This window comes from Oxyura jamaicensis, chromosome Z (genome assembly GCF_011077185.1).
Source record: "Oxyura jamaicensis isolate SHBP4307 breed ruddy duck chromosome Z, BPBGC_Ojam_1.0, whole genome shotgun sequence".
Lineage (NCBI taxonomy): Eukaryota > Metazoa > Chordata > Aves > Anseriformes > Anatidae > Oxyura > Oxyura jamaicensis.
Window position 1 is genome coordinate 21047723 of NC_048926.1, and position 24368 is coordinate 21072090.

A 24368-nucleotide genomic window follows, 5' to 3' on the forward strand; every position below is an offset into this window, starting at 1 on the left:
TTGCAGCATTTTATTGCTTGTCTGCTCCTAGTCCTCTTTTTTTTTTTTCTCCTGGTAACATTTAGTGATTAATGGGAGTCTTAATTTGCATGCTCACTTTTACACTTACTGCAGTGTGCTATATGCCAGTAGGAGTTTTAAAGTTCAATGAAAATCTCATGCATACCAATGAGAATGCAAATGAGCACTGATGAAAAAATGCTAGGGTCGCAAGGTAGGAAACGTCCAACCATCTTGCTTAATTAACTTTAAAATTTCTTTTAGACAAAAGTCGCCTTACAATGTGTACAGAATGTAGGAAATGCCATCCAGATGACATTAGAAGCAGCATAGTAATTAGTTTGACAATAGAGGCAATCAATTCATTTTGCAAAAGTATTGTGGGGTTTAGGGGTCAGGGAAGCATGTTTTGGTTGCAGTCAGTACATACATGTAATCTTCATTGCTTTAGCTAGTTTAAAGCATCATGACTGACAATGCAAGAGAACATTTTGTTTTGTTGATGTAGAGGATGAGAGTGTTCATGTGGAAATACCTTCCATCTGTAAGTGTGTCACTGGACACTAATTGTGTGTGTGTGTGTTCAAATAAAATGCAATAAAGCACACACCTGCCTTGTGCCCATCAACAAATAGGTATAAATCTGTTTACTAGTTTAAACCTTTGTTGACCAGTAAACCTTTGTTGACCAGAAGTGTAATGGAGAGCATAAAGAAAGCTGGGAAAGCTATATACTGACTATCCACCTCCAAATTATATATACTGGCAGTGTTTTTAAAGGAGAGAGTAAAGTGTATTAATTTCTATCATTCTGTTGGATTTTGTTAAGACTGGTGCTAAATTAGTAAGGTATCACAGATTATACATTTTTTCAACATTCATTTTTTCTTTGTTACCATGAATTTCTTATGCCTAAGTTACAAAGGGCTTGTGTCCAGTGTTTTACAACTCTATGTTGGATGCTGGAAATATTGTTGATACTATAGAAAATTTGGAAGGATTTTTTAAACTTTTGTTTGAAGTAGAACCACCAGAAAACTGTTGAGGATTACATATATTGAAATCCCCCAGACCTTCTCCCTAAAGACTGATGAAGAGTAGTCAGGTAAATGATTTTTTTTTAAAAAAAAGAATTCAATTAGAAATTGAATTAGAAAAGATTTATAAAATGCTTTGAAACTAAAGTAGAATATACTAGAATACACCCAATTCAGATGATGTTTTCTTTGCCTTTAATCTTGTAATGTATCCAGAGCTGTACTTTATGTAAAATATTTCTGAAATGCATTTTCACAGAGGGAATATTATATATTAAAGCTAACTAACTTCATCTTATAAAGAGATTTTAGTGATTTTTGTTACCATATTTCTCCCTCAGCTCCCCAGCAGTGGAGGAATTTTCCATTAAATGATAATTTTCTAATGCAGCTCATTAGAGACTCTAAAATGAGTTTACCTGTAGGAAAATGGTCACTCATCTTTGAGTCAGCAAGTTTTATTTAGGATTGAGGTGAAAAAGGTTTGTAATCCTGACGTTTGTTAAAAAGAAGGAAGGTTGATAGCACCTATATAGCATGTAGTTAAATGTTTATTATAGCCTGGTACCTGTATAATTTTTTGTGTGTATTTGAATAAATACATGATAATTATGGGTCTGCTTGATGAGAAATATACCTAAGCTGAGGATTGTTCTCTTGCTTTTGAGCATGGGATCTAACTGAGATGTATTAATGAATGAAAACAAATTGCATAATGCTCCTTCTTCTTCAGAGGTTCTGTTCACAGAACTTGTTACAGTATATTACTCTTCACTGTTCTGTTTGTGGCTTGTTAAACTCAGATAATTAAATGAAAATATAATTTAATAGAAACACTCCATTCATCTGAAAATCGTTAATGAAACAACCAAATAAAAGTCTCATCCACCAGTAAAACAAAATCTATTGTAGTGACTATATATAAGCAACAGTTTCTAACTGCAGCTTGATTTTTGTAGGATTGCAAATTTGGAGAATCACTAGTTGTAATCTAGTTGTTAGAATGCAGCTATATATATGCTGGCATTGTAAGAAAATACTGGCATTTTCAACAACATTAAGCAGTTTTTAGGTGCTGAGAGCTGTGGAATTGTATTATTACAAATAACCTCTGTACAACTGAGAAATGACACGTATGAATGAAGGAGGATGGTACTTTGTTGAAAGTAATCTCTTAAATTTAGGAGGCTTAATAATTCATTTTTCACCAGACATTTTAAACTACTACTTTTCCAATTTTCTCCAACAGTGCATCTTTTATTGGTTAGTCTCCAGCAGACATACTTCACTATACTTGATATTTCTAGCACTTTCTTGTTTTTCTGTATGTGGTTAGAACTGTTGCTAAGTATGAGCAAAGATGACTTCTGTCAGGAGGAAAGGCTTGTGTTATGACTTTCTCTAATAACATTGTTGATCCTTTTACAAAGAGTGTCTGCAAGGCTGGCAGCTGAGAAGTGTCAGTCTCCATCATGCCAATTTAGGCTCTGGTCTTGCCAGATTTTATATCTGGAAATTCTAGTAAAATTGAAGTGCTTGAAAGTGCTACAGATACATGCAATTCTTTTTCTAACTCTGTAGAATTTAATGAAGTCATATGGTTGCATTTGCATTATCATAATGGGCTTTTTTTTTTGCCTTCCAGTAATGTAAAACTTTTGCAGAAAGGCTGATGTTGACTGTTCAGTAATCAGATACTTCCCCACATTGGCATATTTGGGTCTAATCTTTGTTAGTATCAAAAGACTACTGAGAAGAGCTGTCACATAGTGGTGTTCGTAAGATGTCTCTGAAAGTGTCATCTGATAGACAAGAAACAAAAGTAAGACCTTGTTTCGTTTCATATCATTAAAGATATCTCTTTGTTAACCTTTAATTAAGGCTGTTGGCCTTGCCACTTTTTCTAAGCTATGCAATGGCATTTTGCTTCCTTTAATATCATTCTTATATTAATTGGAAGCTATTTCTCCTAAAACCAGTTTCATAATGTTGCTGAAGCAGAATAGCATTAGAGTTTCATCATTGCACTTTCAGTAGGTGGGTGAAATTATGACTCCATGCAGCTCGTAGTGTTTTGGACTTGCTGCCTGACCCATTCCCAGTTCCCCCCAGCATCTGGTGTAAATGGCATCGAAAAATTAAAATTTGAAATAGTTCTTTTTTAAAGCATTTCTGAAACTTCAAAGAGTGTCAGGTCAGAGCAGGAATTTGATTGTGGGATAACAAAATGTCATTTTTGCTCTAATTTTGAAGCACAGTAACAAGCATCTAAATCTTAATTATTCAAACATACAAAATAACATTTTGCTGTTTCTCTGCACTTGGAACTGGCATTCCGTATGTTTGTCCTTCTGCTCATTAATAGCCACTTGCGTTCTCCTACTCATTCATCTGAAAAATAAAAGCAGAAAAAAATGAATGTCTACAAAATATGCAAACTGGCACTTAGCAATTCTGTGGATTTGAACAGTTGTGAGAAAGCGCTACAGTAGTGGTACTTTTAAAGAGATGGATATTGACTTGTTCACAGTCAGGGAATGTGTTTCTCTGATAACATCTGTATAGAGTTGGGGCTCTCTATTATAACTCATTGACCGAATGAAGCAAGATTGGACACGGTACCACTTTTCCATCTGTAGTGAATCCCTTGGATTGCTGCATCTTGTCAGCTCCACACTGACTTCAAGTTAGTGGTGGGAGTGGGCAAACATCTATTGACTTTGGTTCATAATGGAAAACCAAAATTACAGGACAATCAGCATCGACACTGCTTCAATTCCTCTGCTGTCCTTTCCAGCATGAATTTACTGAGATGGAGGGGGTGTGCCTTCCTTCGCTGCGTTACAGTACCTCCTCCTTGATGTAGCATGTAATCCTATGCATCCATCTGACATGATGCAACCAGGGCTCATGCAGGTTTGGGTCTGTATCTTGAATCCTTGTAAAGGAACTCCAGGCAGCACTAATGTCAATAAGAGGTTTTCAAGCTTTAATAATGCCTGGGGCATATAAAGGAATCCTTTTTCTCCTGAGTGGTCTAAAGCTTTTCATAGTTCTTAGAAGTCATCTTGTCATCTTCTCAGGGTGAAGCTCTGCTTTGTATAGCAAGCTCAACAAAAGGCTGGGCCTTGAGCCCTGCTTACGTCCTGTTTCAGCAGTCTGGGTGGTATGTGAACTGTGCTTAAGCTCTCATAATCAGAGTGCCTTTTTTCCCTTCTGTGAAGAATGAGAGTATTGACATGGGAAATAACATCCTGGAACTTTATACTTCGGGAAATTATATTATGCTAGGTTGTGGCAAATTTTTGTATAAATATTTACTTTCTCTTACAAAGTCATCATTTTGAGTTGTAATACTGGCTGCGGTCTTTGATATAATCAATTAGATTTTTATTTCTTTTGCAGCTTGGATAAGAAAAAAAAGAAAGGATCCACCAACCATTGAAGTAAGAGATGAATTGTTTTTATGTTTTCAATTGTTGTAGTTAAACTATGATAATACATTTTAAGTGAGCTTATCTGTCCAGTAATTTATCACTTTATGGGGAGAATTTAGTGCATTGCTTGCCTAATTTGTGAAATTTAGATGTCTAACTCTTAGGAAAAAAAGAAATGGGAATAAATACTCCAATCAATGTCTTTAGTTGTTTCTCTTATCTATGTGAAATAAGAGTCTTTAAGATAATCATGGTCACATGAGAATTTATTTAATCAGATGAATTCTCAAATTGCTGCTGTGCATTTTTAAAACAAGTCCTCTATGTATTAATAGTTGTGTTTTTTTCAAGGTAGTTGACATGAAACTGGGGGTTTCAAATTCAGTTGCCAATGCATTCATAAGTACAAGAAAATAAAATGTATTAATATTTTACAGTGCTAACAAGATGAGGGAGTAACAGCCATGACTTCTTCCATAAGTAGTTTCTAATGGAACAATGCAGTGAAATATCCTACTGTTTTTCATGTTGATGAGTTTGTAAAGAGTGGAATGAGTTTAACTGTTGATCTGTGTATGCACACATATGCACTCTTTACCCTTGACTTGCTTTACAAGTTGTTAAGTGCCAGCTAGAGTGATTGAGTAGACGTAGCATGGGTTACCATAGAAGACTCAAACTGGCACCCAGAGGGGCAGGTTCTTGGCTTGCATCAGTAGAAATGAACTGCACTGAATGCAGTGAAGCTACGCTGGCATGCTCTGGCCAAGGGCTTGGCTACTTAGGTCTTCTGAAGTGCACTGGTTGTGAGAAGTTGTCCAGCCTACCTGTATGTTAGTACGAACTCAGGAAGCTTGTCCATTGATGTTTACAAGCCATAGCTCACAGAAGTGAGCCTCCCACACAACTTCAGGCTTTTCAACATTTAACTCTGCCTCTTTTTCCCATTTGCCACTGAGGTTTTAGAGAACATAAGGGTTATAATACACTAATGAATGGAAGAAAATTAGGTAAAATTTCTCCTCAAAGCTCTTTAGGACCTGAAACAAAGGAACACACTTGGTATTAACCTTCAGAGAAGCATTATTTTGTTGTTTAAACTATTTTTTTCCTCCTGCCTTCTAATCCTAGTTATCTGTGCAGAAGGGATACTTCAGTAGTGTTCTTTCTAAGCTTGGGGCTGACCTCCTTACAAGTAGTTGTGGCTCATGCTAATGGTATACATATAACTCTTATTGTTGAACATATCACCTCATGTGTTACTTGAAGACGTGGGGTGTTGCATGTCTTTTATGCTGTCATTTTCAAAAGCCAGACTGCCCTAATTAGGCTAAGATGAACCTGGCCCAGTAGAACATGGATAGCACTGGTTTTAGAATTCGGGCAATAAAGCTCCTTCTGGCACTGGAGCTGTTCATCCTGTATCCAAAGGGAGTCTCTGCTGATGAGAGCACTGTGGATCAATGGTGTTCTGAATATTTTAGCTTCCAGAAAAAGCGGTTTATGCAGGATTAGACATTATTGTGAATAGTGGTGCATTCAGAGTAACAAGACTGCTTATACCTTCAGTTTCATAAGGTAATAGATACGAAAAATTATTTAACAGCTAGGTACTTTACCTGCAGGGCACTGCATTGACCTTATCAGAGCAGAAGTGATATACCAGGAATTTGAAAGGTAGTTACATATTCTTTGGAGTAATCTCTAACGTGCTTTTTTTCCCCTCCTATGTAAGAAAAGCTAGCTCAAATATAAGTATATTATAAATTATTGTTAATTTGAAAATATTATAGTCACATTTGAAATGTGATATGCAGCTTTATTTTTTTTTTCTGTAATATGGGGGTGATAAGCATGTTCTGTTTTTCTCCAGCTTTGAAACCCATATATCACAATATAATTATACTAGAGAAGCACATACAGATTACTGTTTTGCCCACATATGTAGGACTGATTGGCTTTAGTGTTTTAGGTACATAAACTTTACTGGCTGCTATTCTGTGTTATATTCCCATTTTGACAGTAATGCTGATATGGTAAACTGCTGTTTGACAGCTAGGGAACTAGAGAATATTTCTGACCATGTTTCTTGTTGAAACCCTGTATAACAAATCTCCTTGTTCTTTCACATATTTCTCACAGGGCTAGACTATTTCTGAAAAGGAATGCAAAGCCCACAAATTTTGTATTTTGCGCTTTAATGACATTTTACTGTCAACATCATATTGTAACACCACAAAACAGCATTACAGTTCCTGAAACATAAGTTTCTGCAATTATGCCAGTATTCCTACCTTTGTAGTCTGTAGTAACACTTTTTTGATTATTTTCCTTTTTTTCCAATGTCCATTGTGCATCTTTTTTTATTATCGAATTTGACGTGTTAAGCTTTATTAAAATTTCTGTTCCCTTTCTTTATTCTGTTTGCCTAACATCCCCCTTTACTGTGTTTTTTGTTTGTTTTTGTATTTGTTAGGCTTCTCTTTTATTCAACTTATCTTTTTTTATCTTAAGCTTATCTGTTATTTACCCCCATCTCCTCACACCTAACCTTCAGGGAGTTGTAGAGAGCAATGAGGCCTCCCCTGAGCCTCCTCTCCTCCAGACTAAACAACCCCAGTGCCCTCAGCCGCTCCCCATAGGACTTGTGTTCCAGGCCCTTCACCAGCTTCGTAGCCCTGCTCTGGACACACTCCAGGGCTTTGGTGTCCTTCTTGTAGTGAGGGGCCCAAAACTGAACCCAGTACTCAAGGGGTGGCCTCACCAGAGCAGAGTACAGGGGGACGATCACCTCCTGGTCCTGCTGGCTACACTATTCCTGATACAAGCCAGGATGCCGTTGGCCTTCTTGGCCACCTGGGCACACTGCTGGCTCATGTTCAGGCGAGCATCAGTCAGCACACCCAGATCCCTTTTTCTCTGCACAGCTTTCCAGCCACTCTGCCCCAGGTCTGTAGCACTGCATGTGGTTGTTGTGGCCAAAGTGCAGGACCTGGCACTTAGCCATGTTGAACCTCATCCCATTGGCCTCTGCCCATCAACCCAGCCTCTCCAGGTCCCTCTGCAGAGCCTACCCTCCGGCAGATTGACACTTCCCTCACCTTGGTGTCATTTAAAAACTTACTGAAGTGAGAATGAATGTGAGTTGTCTTTACTTACACTGGTCAGCACAGTGACTTTATGACAACAGCTAAGGCTATTAGACACTGTTCTTAAGGCTTAGTAATGTTTTGTAATCAGGCCATTCTTTCTTCCAGAAATACCTAACATCTAACATCTTTTTTGTTGTCATTATAAAGCATTAATTTTCATGCAGAGGATTAGATTTTAATTTTCCTTATGGAAGAATACTACAGTGACTTCACAAGACAACTTGTTCAGTGTAGAGTGTTCACGTGCATACAGTTTCTTTCTTTCATATCCCCAACTGCAATTCCCCCTTCCCCCTCGCCTCCCCCCACCATTTTTGGAGGACACTCTTTTGGAGCAGGACTTTTATGCTCTGGGCTAGTCGTAACCCAAGAACAGTGCTTAGTGCCTTGGTTATTTCTAATCTGACCACCAATAGAAGGCAAAGCAAGCTTCTGGGATATTGGAAGCAGTTGCTTGCCTTTTGATATTATTACAGATTGAAATATGCCAAATCTCATTCTTGGTTATGGTGAGGGTGAAAACTTCTCAAGTGAATGCATATCAAGTTGTTTCTTATCTTGTATTTAAACTTACCCTGATTAGGGTGTCCATTTTGATAGAAAACTTTGCATCACATCTGTACCCTACGTAAGCATATGTGTGCAAACACATATATACACATAGACACATACATATACACATATATACATACTGCTTTATAATATATGAGAATCTGAGCTTGTATATACATATTTTTGCATAGTTATATCATTCTGTCACCTGTCCCTTTACATATATTATGTATGATCATATATGGTTGTCTGAAAATAAACTGTCTTTACATTTGTTCCTGTGCAGCTCTAAATCATATTTTAAACAATTTAACAAGTGATGAATAATTGAAGTAGCACATTTCCTTACTGCCTGTATAGGAAAGTAGATGGGTGTAGCCTTTTTGGGGAAAACAGGAAATCTTTCTTGTCTAGAGAAGATTTTAAATAAATGAAAATATTTAAAGACTACAAATACTAAAATATTTTTAAATCCTATTTTGTGGAAGCAGATTTGATAATTTATCTCTTTGTGTTGAACTTTGTTTACCTGAAATTATTACTAAAAATTGTCTTCGGATATAGCGCTTGTTTTATAGGAGTAATGTTTCATCAAAGGAAATTATTTCTTTAAGAGGCTGCTCTCATTCTTCAACCTATAGTTAACTTCTCTTTCAGTATGACTCATCAAAGCCACTAAGTTGGAAGGTAAACATAAATATACTGTCTAACATACACTCATATCTCTCATTTTTCCTTCTGGCTATGGACTTTAGTCCTGATTTAAAACGTGGCATCTTCGTATTTTGGATTTCTCACAGTTCAGTTCTAAAGGAAAGAGAAGTTGCTCTCAGAGGGAAGGGGGGAAATCCTTCTCGTGAGGACTCCTTTTCGGTCTCATGTTGGTACTATATCACCAAACTAAATTTAAAAGATGTTAAATACTGTAGCACCTTTAGGAGTGGTGTGGGTATGTCATGTTCTTTTTACACACCTTCATGAATTCCAAGCAAAGTTCTGCTGACAAGAACTTATTGAGACTTCAGTGATAAAGCAACTTTGCATGGCATTCACAAGCTTTGCTGCATTCTATATCTCATACTCATTCTGGGCCATTTATGCAAAATATGCATAAAAATATGCTTCTGTTGGTACAGCTCCTAACTGAGATAGTTGCTGGTTGCATAAGATAGTTCTAAGCTTGCGTATGATCAATGATATTTAGCACATAGCCAGGTTTCCCCCTGGGAAACATAGACAGTGGGAGTCATATCATCAAAATTGTTTTAGATATCTTGTATCTAAGACATGTTGAGTTTTCAGCTTCTAAACTGGAGATAAAGAATTAAGAGTGAGATTTTTAAGGATGAAGCGAACCTTAAAAATATCAGGCATCTAGTTAAGGTTTTTAATCTTTTCTGTGCATAACTTCCATTTGGTTTCTTTAATATTTCTGATTTCAGTGGGCACCGGAGTTGTAGAGGCTTTTAAAGAATCCTGATGTCTGTAACACAACGTATCAATGTATTGAGAAATTTAAGCCTTGTTTTTTCCCCGCAACCGACCTTGCAGTTACACACTACTCCTGACAATGTCCTGAGGTTCAAAAGCATCAGAGTAGCTTGGCATTGTTTATGACCTTGTTGGTAGAATGGAAATAGAAATAAGGTTACAGGCAATCTTGAGGTGCCAGAGAATGTATGAACTAAAACCACAGAACAGGTTCTCATGGCAGTGCCTAGAGAAACTGTTATGGACAGGAATGTGGTTCGTTTCTGAACCTGCCAGTGTGATGGCCCGCAATTGCCAGATGCCCACCTGCAGTAAAACTACTCTGTGAACACACATCTTTGTACTTGAAGACACTGAACTGTAACCTAGGTGCTTTCTTTGGTGTCCGTACACGGCTGCATGGCAAAAGGTATGCCCAGTTGAAATCAAAACCTCACTGTTGCGTTGTATGCAGGTAATATGTGGTAATATTGATATATATGTGGTAATATGCATGCATATATGGTAATATTTCATGGGAGGTAAAATAGAATTGCATGTTTCTTTAACTAGTGCCAAGAGCCTGGAAATAGTTTGAAATAAGTACCATAGTGAAGGAGTGCTTTTCTCATGCATTATGTACTTGTTACACAGTAATAAAACCCAGTAGCTTCTGAACTGCATAGTTTTATAATGGGTGAAATGTTGAGAGGGAGAGAAGAAGGGAGGAAAAACGTACTTCAGTGACTTGTAATAAGCATCGGGTTTCAATGGTTTTCCCTCCCTGTCCATCCCCCACCCCCAGTAATTGCACTGAAATTGCATTCTGTTTGGTTGCCACAGCGCATACTTGCTTTTCCCATTTGTTTGATCGTAAGAATTATTTATTTGAGAGATGGTATGCTATAAGCTAGTTTCAATCACGGAGATTCATTTATACAGAATGCACCTTCCTTTAACCAGAATGGGGTGCAGTTTAGAAAAAAATCATTGTTTCACACTGTTTGGATTGCACATTATAGTTTGCTTTTATCTTCTTTCAGATGCTTCAGTTGAGAAGTTTCAAAATGAGAGCACTGACATGGAGATTGTACATTCTTACTCAGAGAATAGGGTTTAGCAAATGAGTATTTTATTCCTGAAGCCACAAGAAAGCTATGGAATATGACTAATTGTTCTGGGAAATGGTGTTAAAAAAAGCTAAGGGATAAACAGCTCTTCTGAGCAAAATACTTTCCACCATTATTGTCAGGGATCACAACCATGATTGAAAATTTGGGACATATTCAAATGTTTTTACTTGCACTAAATAGTATTTTACGTAGTAAACTGTACATGATCCCAGAGAGGATTATTACTCAGTGTGAAAGGGCATTGTACTTGACAATATAGAGCTGAGCTACAAAGCCTAAATTAATGCGAGCGTTCAGAGGAGTTGTTGGGTGTGGGATATGAAGAAGCCATCATCTTTTAGAGTTTTTCCTCTTATTCATTTTAACTTTGTTTTCAGGTTCAAAACATAGGTGCTTGTCAACATCCACAGAAGGTCCCCATACTTCCCACTTGCCCGTGTTGCAGATCACAAGTCTGTATGGGAGAGAGCTGCTGCCATTCTGCTGCTCCTGTCAGTGTGGGTGGGAGTGCATGGAGCGTTGATTTGGATCTCTTGTAATTCACTGTCAGCACAGCTGAATGGGGGTGGAGGGAAAAGTAACGTGTACCAGGAAGAGGGCTGGTACAGATTGCATCATGCATAGAGTAAGGGGAAAGCAAGCACCAGACTGGGACTGAGTCACAGCTACAGTTCCTTGTTTGCTCTGTAGGCACCAAGGCTATGTGCTGCTGCCCTTTATTCCTGGCAGACTGCACTGGTGCCAGGCTAGTTTGTGATTTTAGCAGCTTTTACATAGTTTCAGCTGTGGTCTTGAACATTTCTGTGGTTCTGTACAGAAATCTTTGCTGTATTGCAAAAATAAGTCAGAAGCAAACCCCTTCTGGCTCCAGGTGTTTTCAACACACTTTACATTCCAGGATCTGTGCCCTTCCTCTTTCTTTTCCCTCTCATTACAACATTCTTGCCAAATGTTTGTGCCATAATGTAGTGCCCTAGAAACTCCTTCAGCCCATGCCAGTTATTCTGTAGCTCAGGAAGAACAATACAATAATTCAGTCATAGCTACCATTGCTTCTGCGTAGGTTTGATTTACACAAAAATTGCTGTGAATTATCATTAGTATTTAACAGATTTAACTTGGTAGTAAATATGGCATTGCATTTAAAACTAAATACTGGGCTATTATTAAAGCATCTACTTGTAACTAATACATTGGTTTAACACACACCGTTTGGTTTAGCACACGCTGTGCTTTAAACCTTCATTGCAAGTTTTATGCTGTTACTGATTAAAAGTAAAGAGCTTGCATGCCTCTCATTTGCAGCATCAGGAGCCCAAACTAAGCGCTGTCTTCACAAGGCACAAACAGCACTCAGCTTAAGTAAACTTTAACAGATATACCTATGGAATTACTTTTCCCTTAAGGAATAGTGGGAGTGAAAGTTTCTCTTGCCAAAAAGCATGCAGTACCATTACAGGTCTGTTTCTGTATCTGCATATGTTCAAGGGGTTGCTGCTGGTTGTAAGTAAAAGTAAGTGTTTTGAAACAGCAGCTATGCTTGTTCAGTAATTTGTTTGAGTAGTTTATCTGATTTACATTCAAAGGTCAAAAAAAAAAACTTGTACAAAACATAGACAATGAAAGATCCATAAATTGTCATGTATCCTACCAAGATAATTCTGATCAGTTTAGTTTTGAATTACGTAGGGAGCATCCTTTTTAAAAAATAAGATCTATTGTACAGAACACAGTCTGTATTTTAATGCTGCAATTAGTCAGATACTTGAAGAAACAGAACAAAACTAAATAAAGCAAATCTTGGATTGATTTGACTTATACTAATTGTTGATTGACCAGAGATATTTAGAAAATCTCTTTATAGAATTAGCAACCAGCTGGCTCAGTGTTTGATTTAAATCAGTATTTTAATAAAGTCAGATAAGTCTTTTTAGTTTAAACTGCTCTTCTGTTTTTCCCATGCACTGACACAGCCCTTCATTTACCACATCATTTGTTATTCCCAGCCTGGTGCTGCTGAGCTCATGCTCAGTTGCTGAGTTAACAAGACCTGTCCTGGGTCAGAACATGCAGTGCTTCCCAGTGACAAGGTCATCTCTTTGCCTTCTAGTCTTGAAATATGGGATAACTTCCCATTATTTTGTCTTGCCTATTTAACATGTGGAACTGGAAAAGGGAGTTCAGTGAACCAGTTTGGCAATACTACAGAAGCAGATGATTTGACATGACATCTAGCACTTTGCTGGACATCTGTTTATTTTGTCAGTAAAGAAAAAATTCTGTCATTTTAAATTGTCTCACAATCAACTTTTTGAATATTTTTTCAAAACAGATTTTTCTCTTTCTGTCTCTCTCTTGAAATTTTTGAGTTTAAAAAGGATTTCTGCTAACTTGTATGTGCATTCTTAAGAGTTCAAAGTTCAAGGTCACTCATAACTAAACAAAGCTAGACACTAAAATGCAAGTATTCTATGAATATGCAGTGTCTGTACAGCTCAAAGAACATTAATCTTTCCAGATGTTTCTCAGTTCTGGCACCAAATACTAGTGAGCTGACACTGTTCAAATCAGGTGAAATTGTAAGTATATCAGAGTATGTAATTAAAATAACTTAGAAAATTGGAACAGTTTTTAAGGCAACATTAGGAAGCTATTTTTTATTTTAATCAATATACAAACCTAGCTGAAATGGAATCTTTGGTCAAAAATAGTAATACATTAAGCCCTTGTATTTATGGGCTTTGATGTAGTCTCTAGAAAATTGTCTGAATAGAACAAAAACAGGTAGCAGTGTTAAAATAACCTTTAAACAAAATCCCTTTTGATATTGTTACATTGTACTGTATGTCTAGCCACCGTTAGCCTTAGAGCTAGTTGCTCGTAAGTCTGGATTGTCCTTTTCTTTCAGGAGATTGAAAATGCTCCATGAGACACAAGTGGTATTATAACCTGTGGATGGCTTGAAGACGTAGAGGGAAATGGGAAGGAAGGAAGAGGAAGGGGATGAGGGGTTCCTCAGATTGAAGGGTTCAGGAGTGCTGCAGGATAAAAAGGGTGAAGTAAAGGCATTTGCCTGTAAAGAAGATGAGCAAGAAGTACTCTTCAAGGACTAGTCACTTCTGAGCAAGACCCCAGCTGTGGGAATAAGCAAGCATAGAGAAACCTGTTTTGCATTTATGGTATTTTTCTACCAGGAGGAACTAATCTTATTTATTCTGTAAGTCTGTTTGTTTATTCAGAAAGAGTAAAACAGCAACATTGTGAGACCCTTGAGGAGTGAAAGAACAATCCACTCTAAACCTTCAACACAAAAAGCAGGTCCTCTATCTGCAGACTTACAGCCACTGAAAGTACTTTGACTGGGGACAGACATCTGAATTTTTCTCCTTTCCACAGAGAATAGACATAGTTTCCAAATAACAGAGAATGCTTGGCAATGCATCTCTGTGCAAGTTAAGTGAGAGCTCCAAACAAAAATACAGCTTGCAAAAGTTAGCAAGAAAAGCAGAAATTACTGAAAATCCCTGATCAGCTCACTCAGATGTAGTAGCTGGAACAGGAACACCAAGAGGGTCACATGCCAGCAGCATGAAATACAGTGTGGTCCCTTTTGCAGCAGTGCACTTGGGAGTCACCCAGATTTCCTGGACTGCGCTCCCTCCATGAGCAGGTCAGCACATTCAGATTTGGAACTACTGAGACTCCTTGGATTTATCTATTTATTTATTTACATGCCTGTAGTGGCAAGGAAACTTCAGTCTCTTAACTGCTTCAAACTGTAGTGCCTATGGTAATTGAGCCAACAGTATTTAGCTGCACAATCTCAATGTTTAAAGAATGTATAAATTCTAGTGAGAATTGAGAATGAAGTAAACAAACAAAGAAACAAAAAACACCCAAGAAGTACTTAGTGTCTATGAGCTACTTTCACAGAACAAACTTAGTATCAAAGGACAAGATGTTTATGCTAAGAAAACCCTAATCTGTTTGACTCAACTTCTCTAATCTGCTGCAAGATTCCTGATTCACATTTTCTTTGGTTTCAACACAGGAACCCTAAATTCAGTGCACATGTTAGTAGAATGAATTTCCTGCATAAACTGGATGTGCACAGTTTCTTTCAACCTGAATTTTTTGTCTTGATGTGATTGTATAGATTCTGAAGAAAGAACTTCTGCATATTTTTTTTTTTTGGTATATTGGCTAATAACAATCATTTCTCATGCTATCTTTTTCAAGATAAACATGGTTATTTTACTAAATTGCAGCTATACTTTGACTACTGAAAGCTGATAAAAGAGCTTTATCTGAGTCCAAAAACCAGATGATGATACATCAACGTGTAAAATGGGCTTAAAGCGTTCAGGATTTAGTTACAGCTGTTATTATTTGACCACATAAATTTGTTAAAGGGATCATTGGAAAAGATTCAAAGTTATTAAGTAGCTGTTCACAGTAACTGAATTAAATTCCTGTTTTAATAAACCATTTTGTGCTGTTGTAGCAGATACTATGAAGCCGTCTTCAGACATCACAAAAGTATATGCTCTAATTTCTTAGTAGTGGGGTAATACAAGTACCCCTTGAAATGAATAAGGTCATGCTTGAGTCATGTGGTAAACAAGACAGAATTGAGAGATCTGGTAATGAGGTTTTGCTAGCTATATTGGCTGTTGAAAACTTGGCCTTGGTACACTTGGCAATATTTTTATTTTTGTATGGGAGAATTTTCCCCACTGCCCCCTCAAGTCTGCAAAGTCATTTATATGCTGCTTGTGTATTTTCTTGGTATATAAGCATGTAAAGTGTTTTGCCTCTGTTCAGTATGTTTGTGAATTTAAGCAAAGAGGCAATTAAGGACTAAGGAAAATATGTTAATATTTATATCCCTGTGATAAGGCTTTAAGTACTGCCTTATACATATGTGTGTTCTTAAATGTTGCACATGCTGTGTCAACTCTTGGCAATATCACTTGCATTTTAATGCTGTTCCTAAAATAATGCTGTGGTCTTCTGCACAGAGAGTAAGTGTACTGGTCTAGTTTCTCCCTAGCTCTGCCATGTACTTGTAACCTGGAGAAAGCTGCTCAGCTTTTTCCTCCTCTATCACAGTTCTGACTTTGTATATTAGCAACTTCCTTGTTAAATGATGTTGGTTACAATTAAGTTCTCTTTGGGGTCAGAGTATTGTCAGATTATTATAAAAATTCATATCGCTTTTCTGCTGCTGCTTCTACTACTCTTCACTCTCTGCCATAACAAAAGCATAGACAAGTTTTGTTTGCAGAATTTACATCCTTACAAATCATCCTTACAAATCTGTTAGCTACAGTAAACATTGTCATTCTAAGCGTTGGTGCACGCAATGTCCTTACCACAATACCCAGTTGGCCTTTGCTGGCAGGCAGTTATCAGCTAAGGATGTGTTGGCCTTACTAGGCTGTCTTTTGGATTTCCAGGGCAGGGTTTACCCCAGCCAGTTTGATGTGTTTGTTGTTGTTGTTGTTGTTTTGTTTTGTTTTTTTTTCTTCTCTCCTGAATTACTAGTACCATCTCAGTAAGTCAGTAATTTCAGTTCTGTCCTACCTCCTTTCAGTTATTTTATTTATCATGTATTTATTAATCTTGCTTTGCTTTAGCATATGCACTAACAGAGTCAAGGCTGTCCATCTGCATTTCCCAAAACTGCACCCTGGGGCACAGATGCCTGAAGTTCAAGGCATAGTGGGTTACAGGAGGAAAAACAAGTGATAAATAGCTGTTTAGCAGTAAGTCCTACATAGAAAATAAGGTTAAAGGTAACTTGATTTTCAGTGCCTTTGTGAATAACTATCTAATTATTCTTTCTGATCTAATAGAATAGCGAAATTGGGACATTACAGTACAGCTTTGCTTCAACAACATAATCAGAGCATTAACATTTTAAACTAAGGCTGAAATTGCAGTTGTAGAGAAACAATTAATTTTACCGCATTTTATTTTACCTACAGAGCCAAACACTTGGAGTATAAAATAAAACAATTTCTTTAAAATGTTTCGTTCCAACATTGTGCGTTGCATTTTCATCCGTTCTATCCAATTATCTTTCTGCTGTGTTTTTAGGAGATTCTTAAGAATGAAAATTACAGACAAGAGATGGAGCAGAAGATCAAAGATGTGTATGAGAAGGATAAGCTTCTTCAGGCCAAGGAGTACAAGGAGGGACTTGTTGCTGAACCAGTTCGTACACACGTTAAAGGCCACGCATCAGCTCCTTACTTCGGAAAGAGCGAGCCTTCCCAAGATCCAGCAAGCACCGCAAACACATTTCAGCCAGGTTCCTGGATCCCGCCAGGCAGCGGCAGTAGTCAACCTAAATAACCATCTGTAATGTATAGATATTGGCAATGGATAAACACGTCAACAGATGGCATAAACAGGCGTTATGCGTGGCGAGTGTGCACTTAACTGGTATTAAAACCAAGTACCATGTATTTTTGCAGAACAGTTCAAACAAGTTTAGTTGTGACAAACTACTTTAAAATGCTTTAATTTAGTGAAAAACAGGATGCGTTAGTAAGTTCATTCTCTGCAGTTGCTGTTCTTCGATTATTCTTTAAAAATTTTAGGTGGGTTTTCTGGATAACAATTTTCTTAAATATGTTGCTTTTTTTTTCTTGAAGATGGATTTATTTTTTAAATCGTTTTTGATGTAATAAACTTTGGTTAATTAAGTACACTTAAATTATCTTCCCAAACATAGGCATTTAATATAGTTCTTCAGAATTCCTGTTCACTTCTATGACAGTGCCCAGCATTGCTGAACTTGGAAGCTTTCCTCTGGCAGTTAGATGGAGAAGTTGATTCAATTAACAGGAATCACTATGACACTACAGTAATTTTAGAGACATTCTTGCAACTTTAATAAAGGAATCAACATATTTAAATAAAGTTTTACTTAAAGCCAGCGGTAAGCCCAGGATAAAGTCAGTCTGAGTTAAACTGTCTATCATTATTGTAAGAGGTTAGAAGCATTTAGTAAAGCTGGTGAAAAATGGCAAAGAGGTTTCAGGAGAAGGGATTGCCACTAATACCCCTCCACCTCCAATAATTTTTTATGTCTGGTATATGCTAAGACTTCCCAAGACTTCCCTAAATTATTAGATGCGTTTGGAGCTTGTTCAGATACATAAAATGTGCACATTGTTTGCTTAGAAATGATGCTTGAGAAATTCAAGTCAAAATAAAAGTCCATACAATCTTCTGAAAAAGTATCAAATTTATTTATGCAGTGCATCCTTAATCAGTTCTGTTCAATGTGTTTTAAACTACGTAGGTACTAAAGGTGGCATACACATTTGACATTTGAGAAAACGGTCACTTAATCCCATGTACCACAAGATGTGGGTATTTCATTCTAATAATGCTTGCCTTGACCAATAAAACTGAAAGATGGTCATCAGTTTCTGGTTGCAGGTAAGTACTTCACTTTTACTTAGTCATTTCAGTTAAACTTCCCCCTTCTTAGCCTGCTACAGTCAACCAGCCCTACGGGTCTCTTTGCTTCCTCTGATATTAAGGTTTCATTTTTAACCATATAATAAAGGAGTAGTTGGTAGCAAGCATGACTTTGTGCTGCCGTTTAGAAATATGTAAAGTCTGAAAATGTAATGACTTTGACAAGCTTTAAAACTAGATTAATAATCAAAATTAGGCTTTGAAAAAAAATCATTTGTTAGAAAAACGTGAATTGGAATTAAGGTTTAAAAATTTTGGCATATTTACAACAGAATCCCCACTAAGACTTTTTCTACTGTGCCAGCATTTTGCAACCTGGAGAGTGGCGAAATTTCAAGGGCCACAAGAACACAATGTCATCACCTAGAGTCTGAATGTCCTAAATCAAAGGTAGCAAGTAGGAAGAACCTCTGTCACCAGCATGCACATCCTACTCGTGTACTCTCTCCACAGCCACCTAGGTCACGAAGACCATTGGGCCTTTGCTCTGACCCCATTTATGGCTACTCTCTGAGGCCTAAAAAGCTTCTGAAGACAGAAGCGAGTTACAGGTGCACTGTTCAGGTGATAATGAGGGAAAACCAAACAATGCTGTAGTGTACTTTGTAGAACATGAATAGCCTCTGACAAATGGAGGCATTAAGAACAAAAAATCAGTTTCCTAGAGAAAACAAAGACTGATGATGGGTCAGTAGTTCTGGAAACAAGAAAAGCTAAGTTAGGTTCTTCGAGCAGCTAAGCCCCACCATCAACTAAGCTACAGCAGTTCCTAGGGCAAACAATGAATGAACTGCACGGCCATACGCCCTGAGTGTCAATGAAACACATTAGCAAACCAAGAAGCTTGGAAGCCAGCTTCTCTACAGCTCTGCTGCAGGTGTACCAAAGCTTGCCTTCCTGTATTCCAGTTTACCAGGAACTACAAAATACATGTAAGCACAACATGATCACACCAGAGAGGTCCTGCAACACAGAAAATGGCTTGCTATACCAAGAAACCAAAGGTTATAGCATTTAATGAGTCATCCCCATAATTTGACACTTTTAAGACACTTGTTAAGTCATAGCTCATCTATAGAAAAAAATGTAATAAATAAATGACCCCAGTGCTACCCACCTAAATCATTTTTGAATTTAACATGCAAATTTAGAAAAGCAGCCTGCACTGGAATGCAAGGAGATTAAATGGCTGTAACGTGTGTCACTTGGGCAAACTTTAACACAGATCATTTCGGCAGAAAAAAAATATACTGAAGGAGTTAAATTTCATACTTCAAGATGTAAGAGGATCAAGTATCAAAGGAAGGTTACAACACAAAACGTACAACAGTGCTTCATTAAAAAAAGTGGATTCTTTTCACGGGGCAGGCCTTTCCTGCCCATTTAATCCTTCTTGGCTCGCTTGGCTTTTGCAATGTTCTCCTGGCGCTTCTGCTTCTTCTTTTGCTCTCGCTCTCTGGCCTCGATCATTTTCGCGAGCTTCCACGACAGCGCCGCGCTGATTATGAACAGCGGCGTCAGGGCCAGGATGACGGTGGTGAGGAAACCGTACGGGTCCTTGGCAGCCCACTCCACGACGTACTCGGCCCAGCCCTTCACGTCCAACATCTTACCCGCTCCTCGCGCGGCGACGCTGCAGGAGGAGAGAGAAAAAAATAAGGAAGGGCTTCCGAGCGCCCTGAGGAGAGCGGCCGCCGCTTCACGCCGAGCCGCCCCTCCCCGCTGCTGCGGGCAGCGAGCGGGCCGCGCCCGCAGCCAGGCCCCGGCCATGTCGCCGGGCAGCCTGTCGCGACATGCCCCGCGGTAACAGACCCCACCTGCGGGCGGCGCGGTGCCTGCGGGCCCAAGCGCCGTGCCGTGAGGGCGGGACGTGCCCCGGCCGCCCCCCGCCGCCCCTCGCCCGCCGCCGCCCGTCCCGGAGCGCTGCGGGGCCGCGCGGCGGAAGCAGGAAGGGGGCGGCCCCGCCACGCCTGCCTACAGCGGCACCGCCCCGCCCCGTCATGGCCGCCCGGCGGCGGTTGGGGCCGTTAGCGGCCGGCGTCACGCGGCGCGGGGCTGAGGCGGCAGCGGTGGCTGTTTTCTGTCCGTGAATATTTCTGTCGCTCCAAGGGCAGAAGGCAGGGGAATGAGAATGCGTTTTGACAAAGGGGAGTTACTGACAAGAGGCGGGGATCACCCAAAATGCTTTAGAGCGAGCAAGTTAAATGCAGTCTCGGACTACGTGCTACTTCTCGTGAAGGGCTACCTGTGAGCTCCCACCTGTTCGAGAGTTCAGACTCTTGTAACATCCTCTGAAAACTTTACCTCTGCACATGACTTAACTCAGGCATGCACATAAGCATTAATGCTCTTGGGGTACAGCTCCCTGTTTGATCTGTAATTTGCAAATGTTGGTAAAAATATACCTACCTAAATTTATTGGTGCTTAGATATTAGCTCTGAGGTGTTGTTTTGTATCACTGTATGGTGTTTTTGCGTGCTGTCCAGCCAAGCATGCCTAACATCATCACCTTTAAACCTACTGCAAAATTAATTTCTGGTTCCAGTCTTTCCCATAATAATAATAGTCTCATCTGTCTGTTCCTGTCTCCATCTCTTCTAAGCTTTTATTGATCTACAGACAAAAGTGCCTGATTCACCAGAGCAGGGAAGAAACAAAAAGCAGGGATTTTTTAATTAGCTTTCCTAAGAAAATATCTTATGTAATTACCTTCTGTGTGTGTCCTCCTTCCCCTCACAGCTTCTGAAGCTGTTGGCCAGTTACACTGGCAAAGCAGCAGAGACCTCCTACATAATGATTATGTCCTGATCAGGTTTGTGAAAGTGAGCAGCTACCTGGAGGAGAGAGGCCCGGGCTATGCACAGCCTTGCATCTGTGTTAGTCAGGAATGAAGGGATGCCCTCCTGAGGGAGGCTTAATTCAGAACAGTTCAATCTCCTTGTTTTGCTTTTCTGAGTTACATTTTCAGTTGTTCCTCTCCTAGTAGTCAAAGAGTGAGCAGAAATTCCAGAGTTCTCTGTCAGTTAAACAAAGCAGTGCAACTGTTCGCCCACCATCAGAGTCCTTCAACAGAGCACCTTAAGCATGCGTTTATGTTCCCTGTAATTTTGGCAGTTAGCTGCTACTTTGTAAATCTGCACTTTATTTGACATCTCTTCTGGGATACCTTTAACTGACCGTCCTGTTAACTTCTAAGCAAGTGCCTGTGTGTATTTTAGTCCAGGCACTGTTTAATTTTGCGTGTCAGTTATAAGCAGAAGAGTGAGAGAATTGTAAGGGTGAGGACGGGGAGGGAAGGGTACACTGCTGAAAGATCATGTCATTTAAAGTGTGTTTTGAGAGTCATTTTCTGCTGCTTCATACCAAATATCCCCATGTTTTACTTAGGCCTCATTCCATATGTCTAGGATAGGAAGGAACCTTACTTAGGGTGGAATTAAACTTGTCCATAACTACATGCCAGCTCAATGCCAGCAGCTACTAAACTAGCATCAAGGTATCATACAGCAGGAATTTATGAACCATCAAGTTTGATAAAATCACTTGTCAATTTTTAAAATTTATATACATGAGAAGCTTAAAAGTTCGTTTCAATGGAATTTCATGAGAACATGCCGGAGGGGACAAGCATTACTGTCCATTGTCATGCTTTCAAAGGGGGAGTGGGCAGAGGAATGGAAATGGCTCTCCAAAAATCCAGCAATAATAAAGTAAGATTCAGTGCGCAGAAATGTGCTGAGGATGTATTACGGGCATGGGAAACGGGAGAGTTACTTGCATGAAAGCAGAGCATTTCTCATGCCAACAGTCACTGAAGAGTCTATGAGTGTTGGAGTGTGCGTGCTGAAGTCAAGCTTTGAGTAAACGCATTTGTTTCACGGGGATGTGTTGACGTGCGTCAGTGGTCCAGAATCTTTCTATATAAGGAAGTTGCTAAATGTTTCGCGCTGTGTAATCTCTAACTACCCTTTCGTCATCTGTGAATTCTGAGTATAAACTGGTTCCTTGAAGCTACTTTTTTCTATATGTAGTGTCAGTTCTACAATAACCTTTGTGTTTACTTACTAATTTTGTGGGCATGTTGTATTCCACCTGCTGAATGTTCCTGTCTCTATAAGAGCCAGGTAGAAATCTTGTGCCATTGCACAAGGAGAGTTTTGAAAATTAACTATTTTTTTCCCCTCCCTGATCCTGTAAAATCTCTAATCTCTGAAAGCTTTATTGGCACTTTTTTGTCAGTGCATGATGCATCCACATTATGTGCCAGCCAATAAGCATTCTGGGTTCTATAGCTTTACTGGAGCCAACAAAACTCCTTTGTACTACTGGGGATTAAGGATTTCTTTTTTTTTTTTTTTTCCTGCTACAAATCTGTCTTTAGAAACATTGCTGTTTTATGTTTAAGTGGATCTGCATTACATCTTTGTTCTGTAAATTGCATGAGCAACCCCTTGTATTTGTTGTTTGGCTACCATTCAGCACAACTAGGCCTGAGTAATACTGCTGCTCCGCTTAGCTCACTTCCAACCATCCTTATAAATTGTCCTGATACCATGTGCTTGGGAAATGTGTTAGGACAGTGCAGGACTGATAGGCCAAGTAGTATATTTTGTATCTTAAGAAAGTGGTAATACCTGTTTGTATCTGTATCTATATCCATATCAGTATCTATAAATATATATACTTAAACAATACAAATATATATAATATTAAAGAATGTTCAAATGCTTCTGTGCTCCTAGGGGACTTACTTAGGTAACAGCATTATTTTTATTATCATCATAATTGATTATATAACTGAAGAACTAAATCTCATCAAGCCTTACTCCAACCTTCATTTGTTCCTATTTTAGTTCTTCTACATTTACAAATGGAAAGGAATGATCAACGATGCAAATGCAAGTTAAACAAATAGATCTCCTACATCATCACTGCAATCTGATAGGCCTGTAACTGATACGAGTATTAACTATCTGTTGGATTTTCTTGGAAAATCTTTAAAGGAAAGGAGAGTTTAAAATCATCAATAGAGCTTTATAAATCCTCAGAGCCTTCCAGATTTCAGTGTCACATTTAAGTAAGAAACTGAGCATCACAGGATCTTACAGTGATGGTGACACTAGGCCTGGGCTCATCCTGAGAACTTTAGGCATCTCCAGCAAAGTCTCACTGCCTGGGAAGAGTGGAGAAAGTCCACGGAGAAAGACTGATGCCTCCGAATGATGATTCAGGCCCTTCACGATGCGAGCCGCTCTCTGAAGCTGCCTGTTCCCTTTCACGGACCATAGAGGGCACCAAGGATTGAGGATAACGCTCCCGAATTTAAACACCTCTGTTAAATGCCAAATTGAAGTGCAAGGAACACAGCAAACAACATACCTTTCCATGTATCAACCCCGTGTCTTTATGTGTATGTTGGGGATAATATTTATCCACCTTCTTAAAATACTTTGAAGTTTTTGAATAAAATAAACCTAAAAGTTATTCTCCTGGTCAAACTGGCACCAGTTTGACCAGGAGAATAACTTTTAGGTTTCAAATTCAGGTTTCCCTTCATTTTGTCACAACTAGAGTTTTACATCCTGTACATGCCTATTATAAAGCCATATGCAAGTAATGGATTTAAACACAAAGTTTTCAAATTCATGGAGTATTGATGCAGTTCTAATATTTTTTCTTCTACTTGTTGTCTGACCCTATTTTCTACTATATAAATGTCACAGAAGCTGATGTTTCTAGTGGCTATCTAGTCATCTCCCAAGATATTTTTGTGTGTGTGTGTGTGGTTCCCTTAGCAGAAAAGGTGAAGAGGAGGAGACTGATTGATATGTAAGTCTTAAATTATTTTTATGAATTAATGTATGTACACTGTAAGGTAAAAAAATTAGCCTGCTCTGTAAGTACTACAAGACCTGGAGAACCTGAGCCATATTTCTGTCTAATTCATCACATTTCATAAAAGAGCTGAGATAGTTATTTTTAGTTTAATTCCAAAAGCAGTAAAAAGTAATGATGCTGATTCATGAAGTTGCAGCTCCTTCAGTAAGTATCATGCTATTCCTACCTGTAATTGAACGAATGTCTCAGGA

The 24368-nt window shown here is 38.7% G+C and overlaps 2 protein-coding genes across 3 annotated transcripts in view; one reads left to right on the forward strand and one right to left on the reverse strand.

Annotated features, from left to right (window-relative positions):
- NDUFAF2 (NADH:ubiquinone oxidoreductase complex assembly factor 2) overlaps positions 1 to 18031 on the forward strand; it is a 60734-nt gene extending 42703 nt beyond the window's left edge. Inside the window, exons 3-4 of the mRNA XM_035309264.1 lie at positions 4443 to 4483; positions 16884 to 18031. Coding sequence (XP_035165155.1) covers positions 4443 to 4483; positions 16884 to 17141 — 299 coding nt within the window. The 3' untranslated portion in view covers positions 17142 to 18031. The remainder of the gene's footprint in view (positions 1 to 4442; positions 4484 to 16883) is intronic.
- SMIM15 (small integral membrane protein 15) lies at positions 18025 to 20256 on the reverse strand. Of its 2 annotated transcripts, none has more exons than XM_035309265.1 (2): positions 20114 to 20256; positions 18025 to 19911 (listed from the first exon to the last, which is right to left on the reverse strand). In XM_035309265.1, the coding sequence occupies exon 2, from the start codon at positions 19884 to 19886 to the stop codon at positions 19662 to 19664; it is 225 nt and encodes a 74-aa protein (XP_035165156.1). In that variant the 5' UTR covers positions 19887 to 19911; positions 20114 to 20256; the 3' UTR covers positions 18025 to 19661. The 2 variants fall into 2 exon arrangements, with proteins under 2 accessions (XP_035165156.1, XP_035165157.1); XM_035309266.1 differs by having other exon boundaries at positions 20096 to 20172.
- Between the last annotated feature and the right edge of the window lie 4112 nt (positions 20257 to 24368).

Excerpts from the sequence above, each read along its gene's own strand:
- SMIM15 (XM_035309265.1), bottom strand. The coding sequence starts at position 19,886 with ATGTTGGACGTGAAGGGCTGGGCCGAGTACGTCGTGGAGTGGGCTGCC.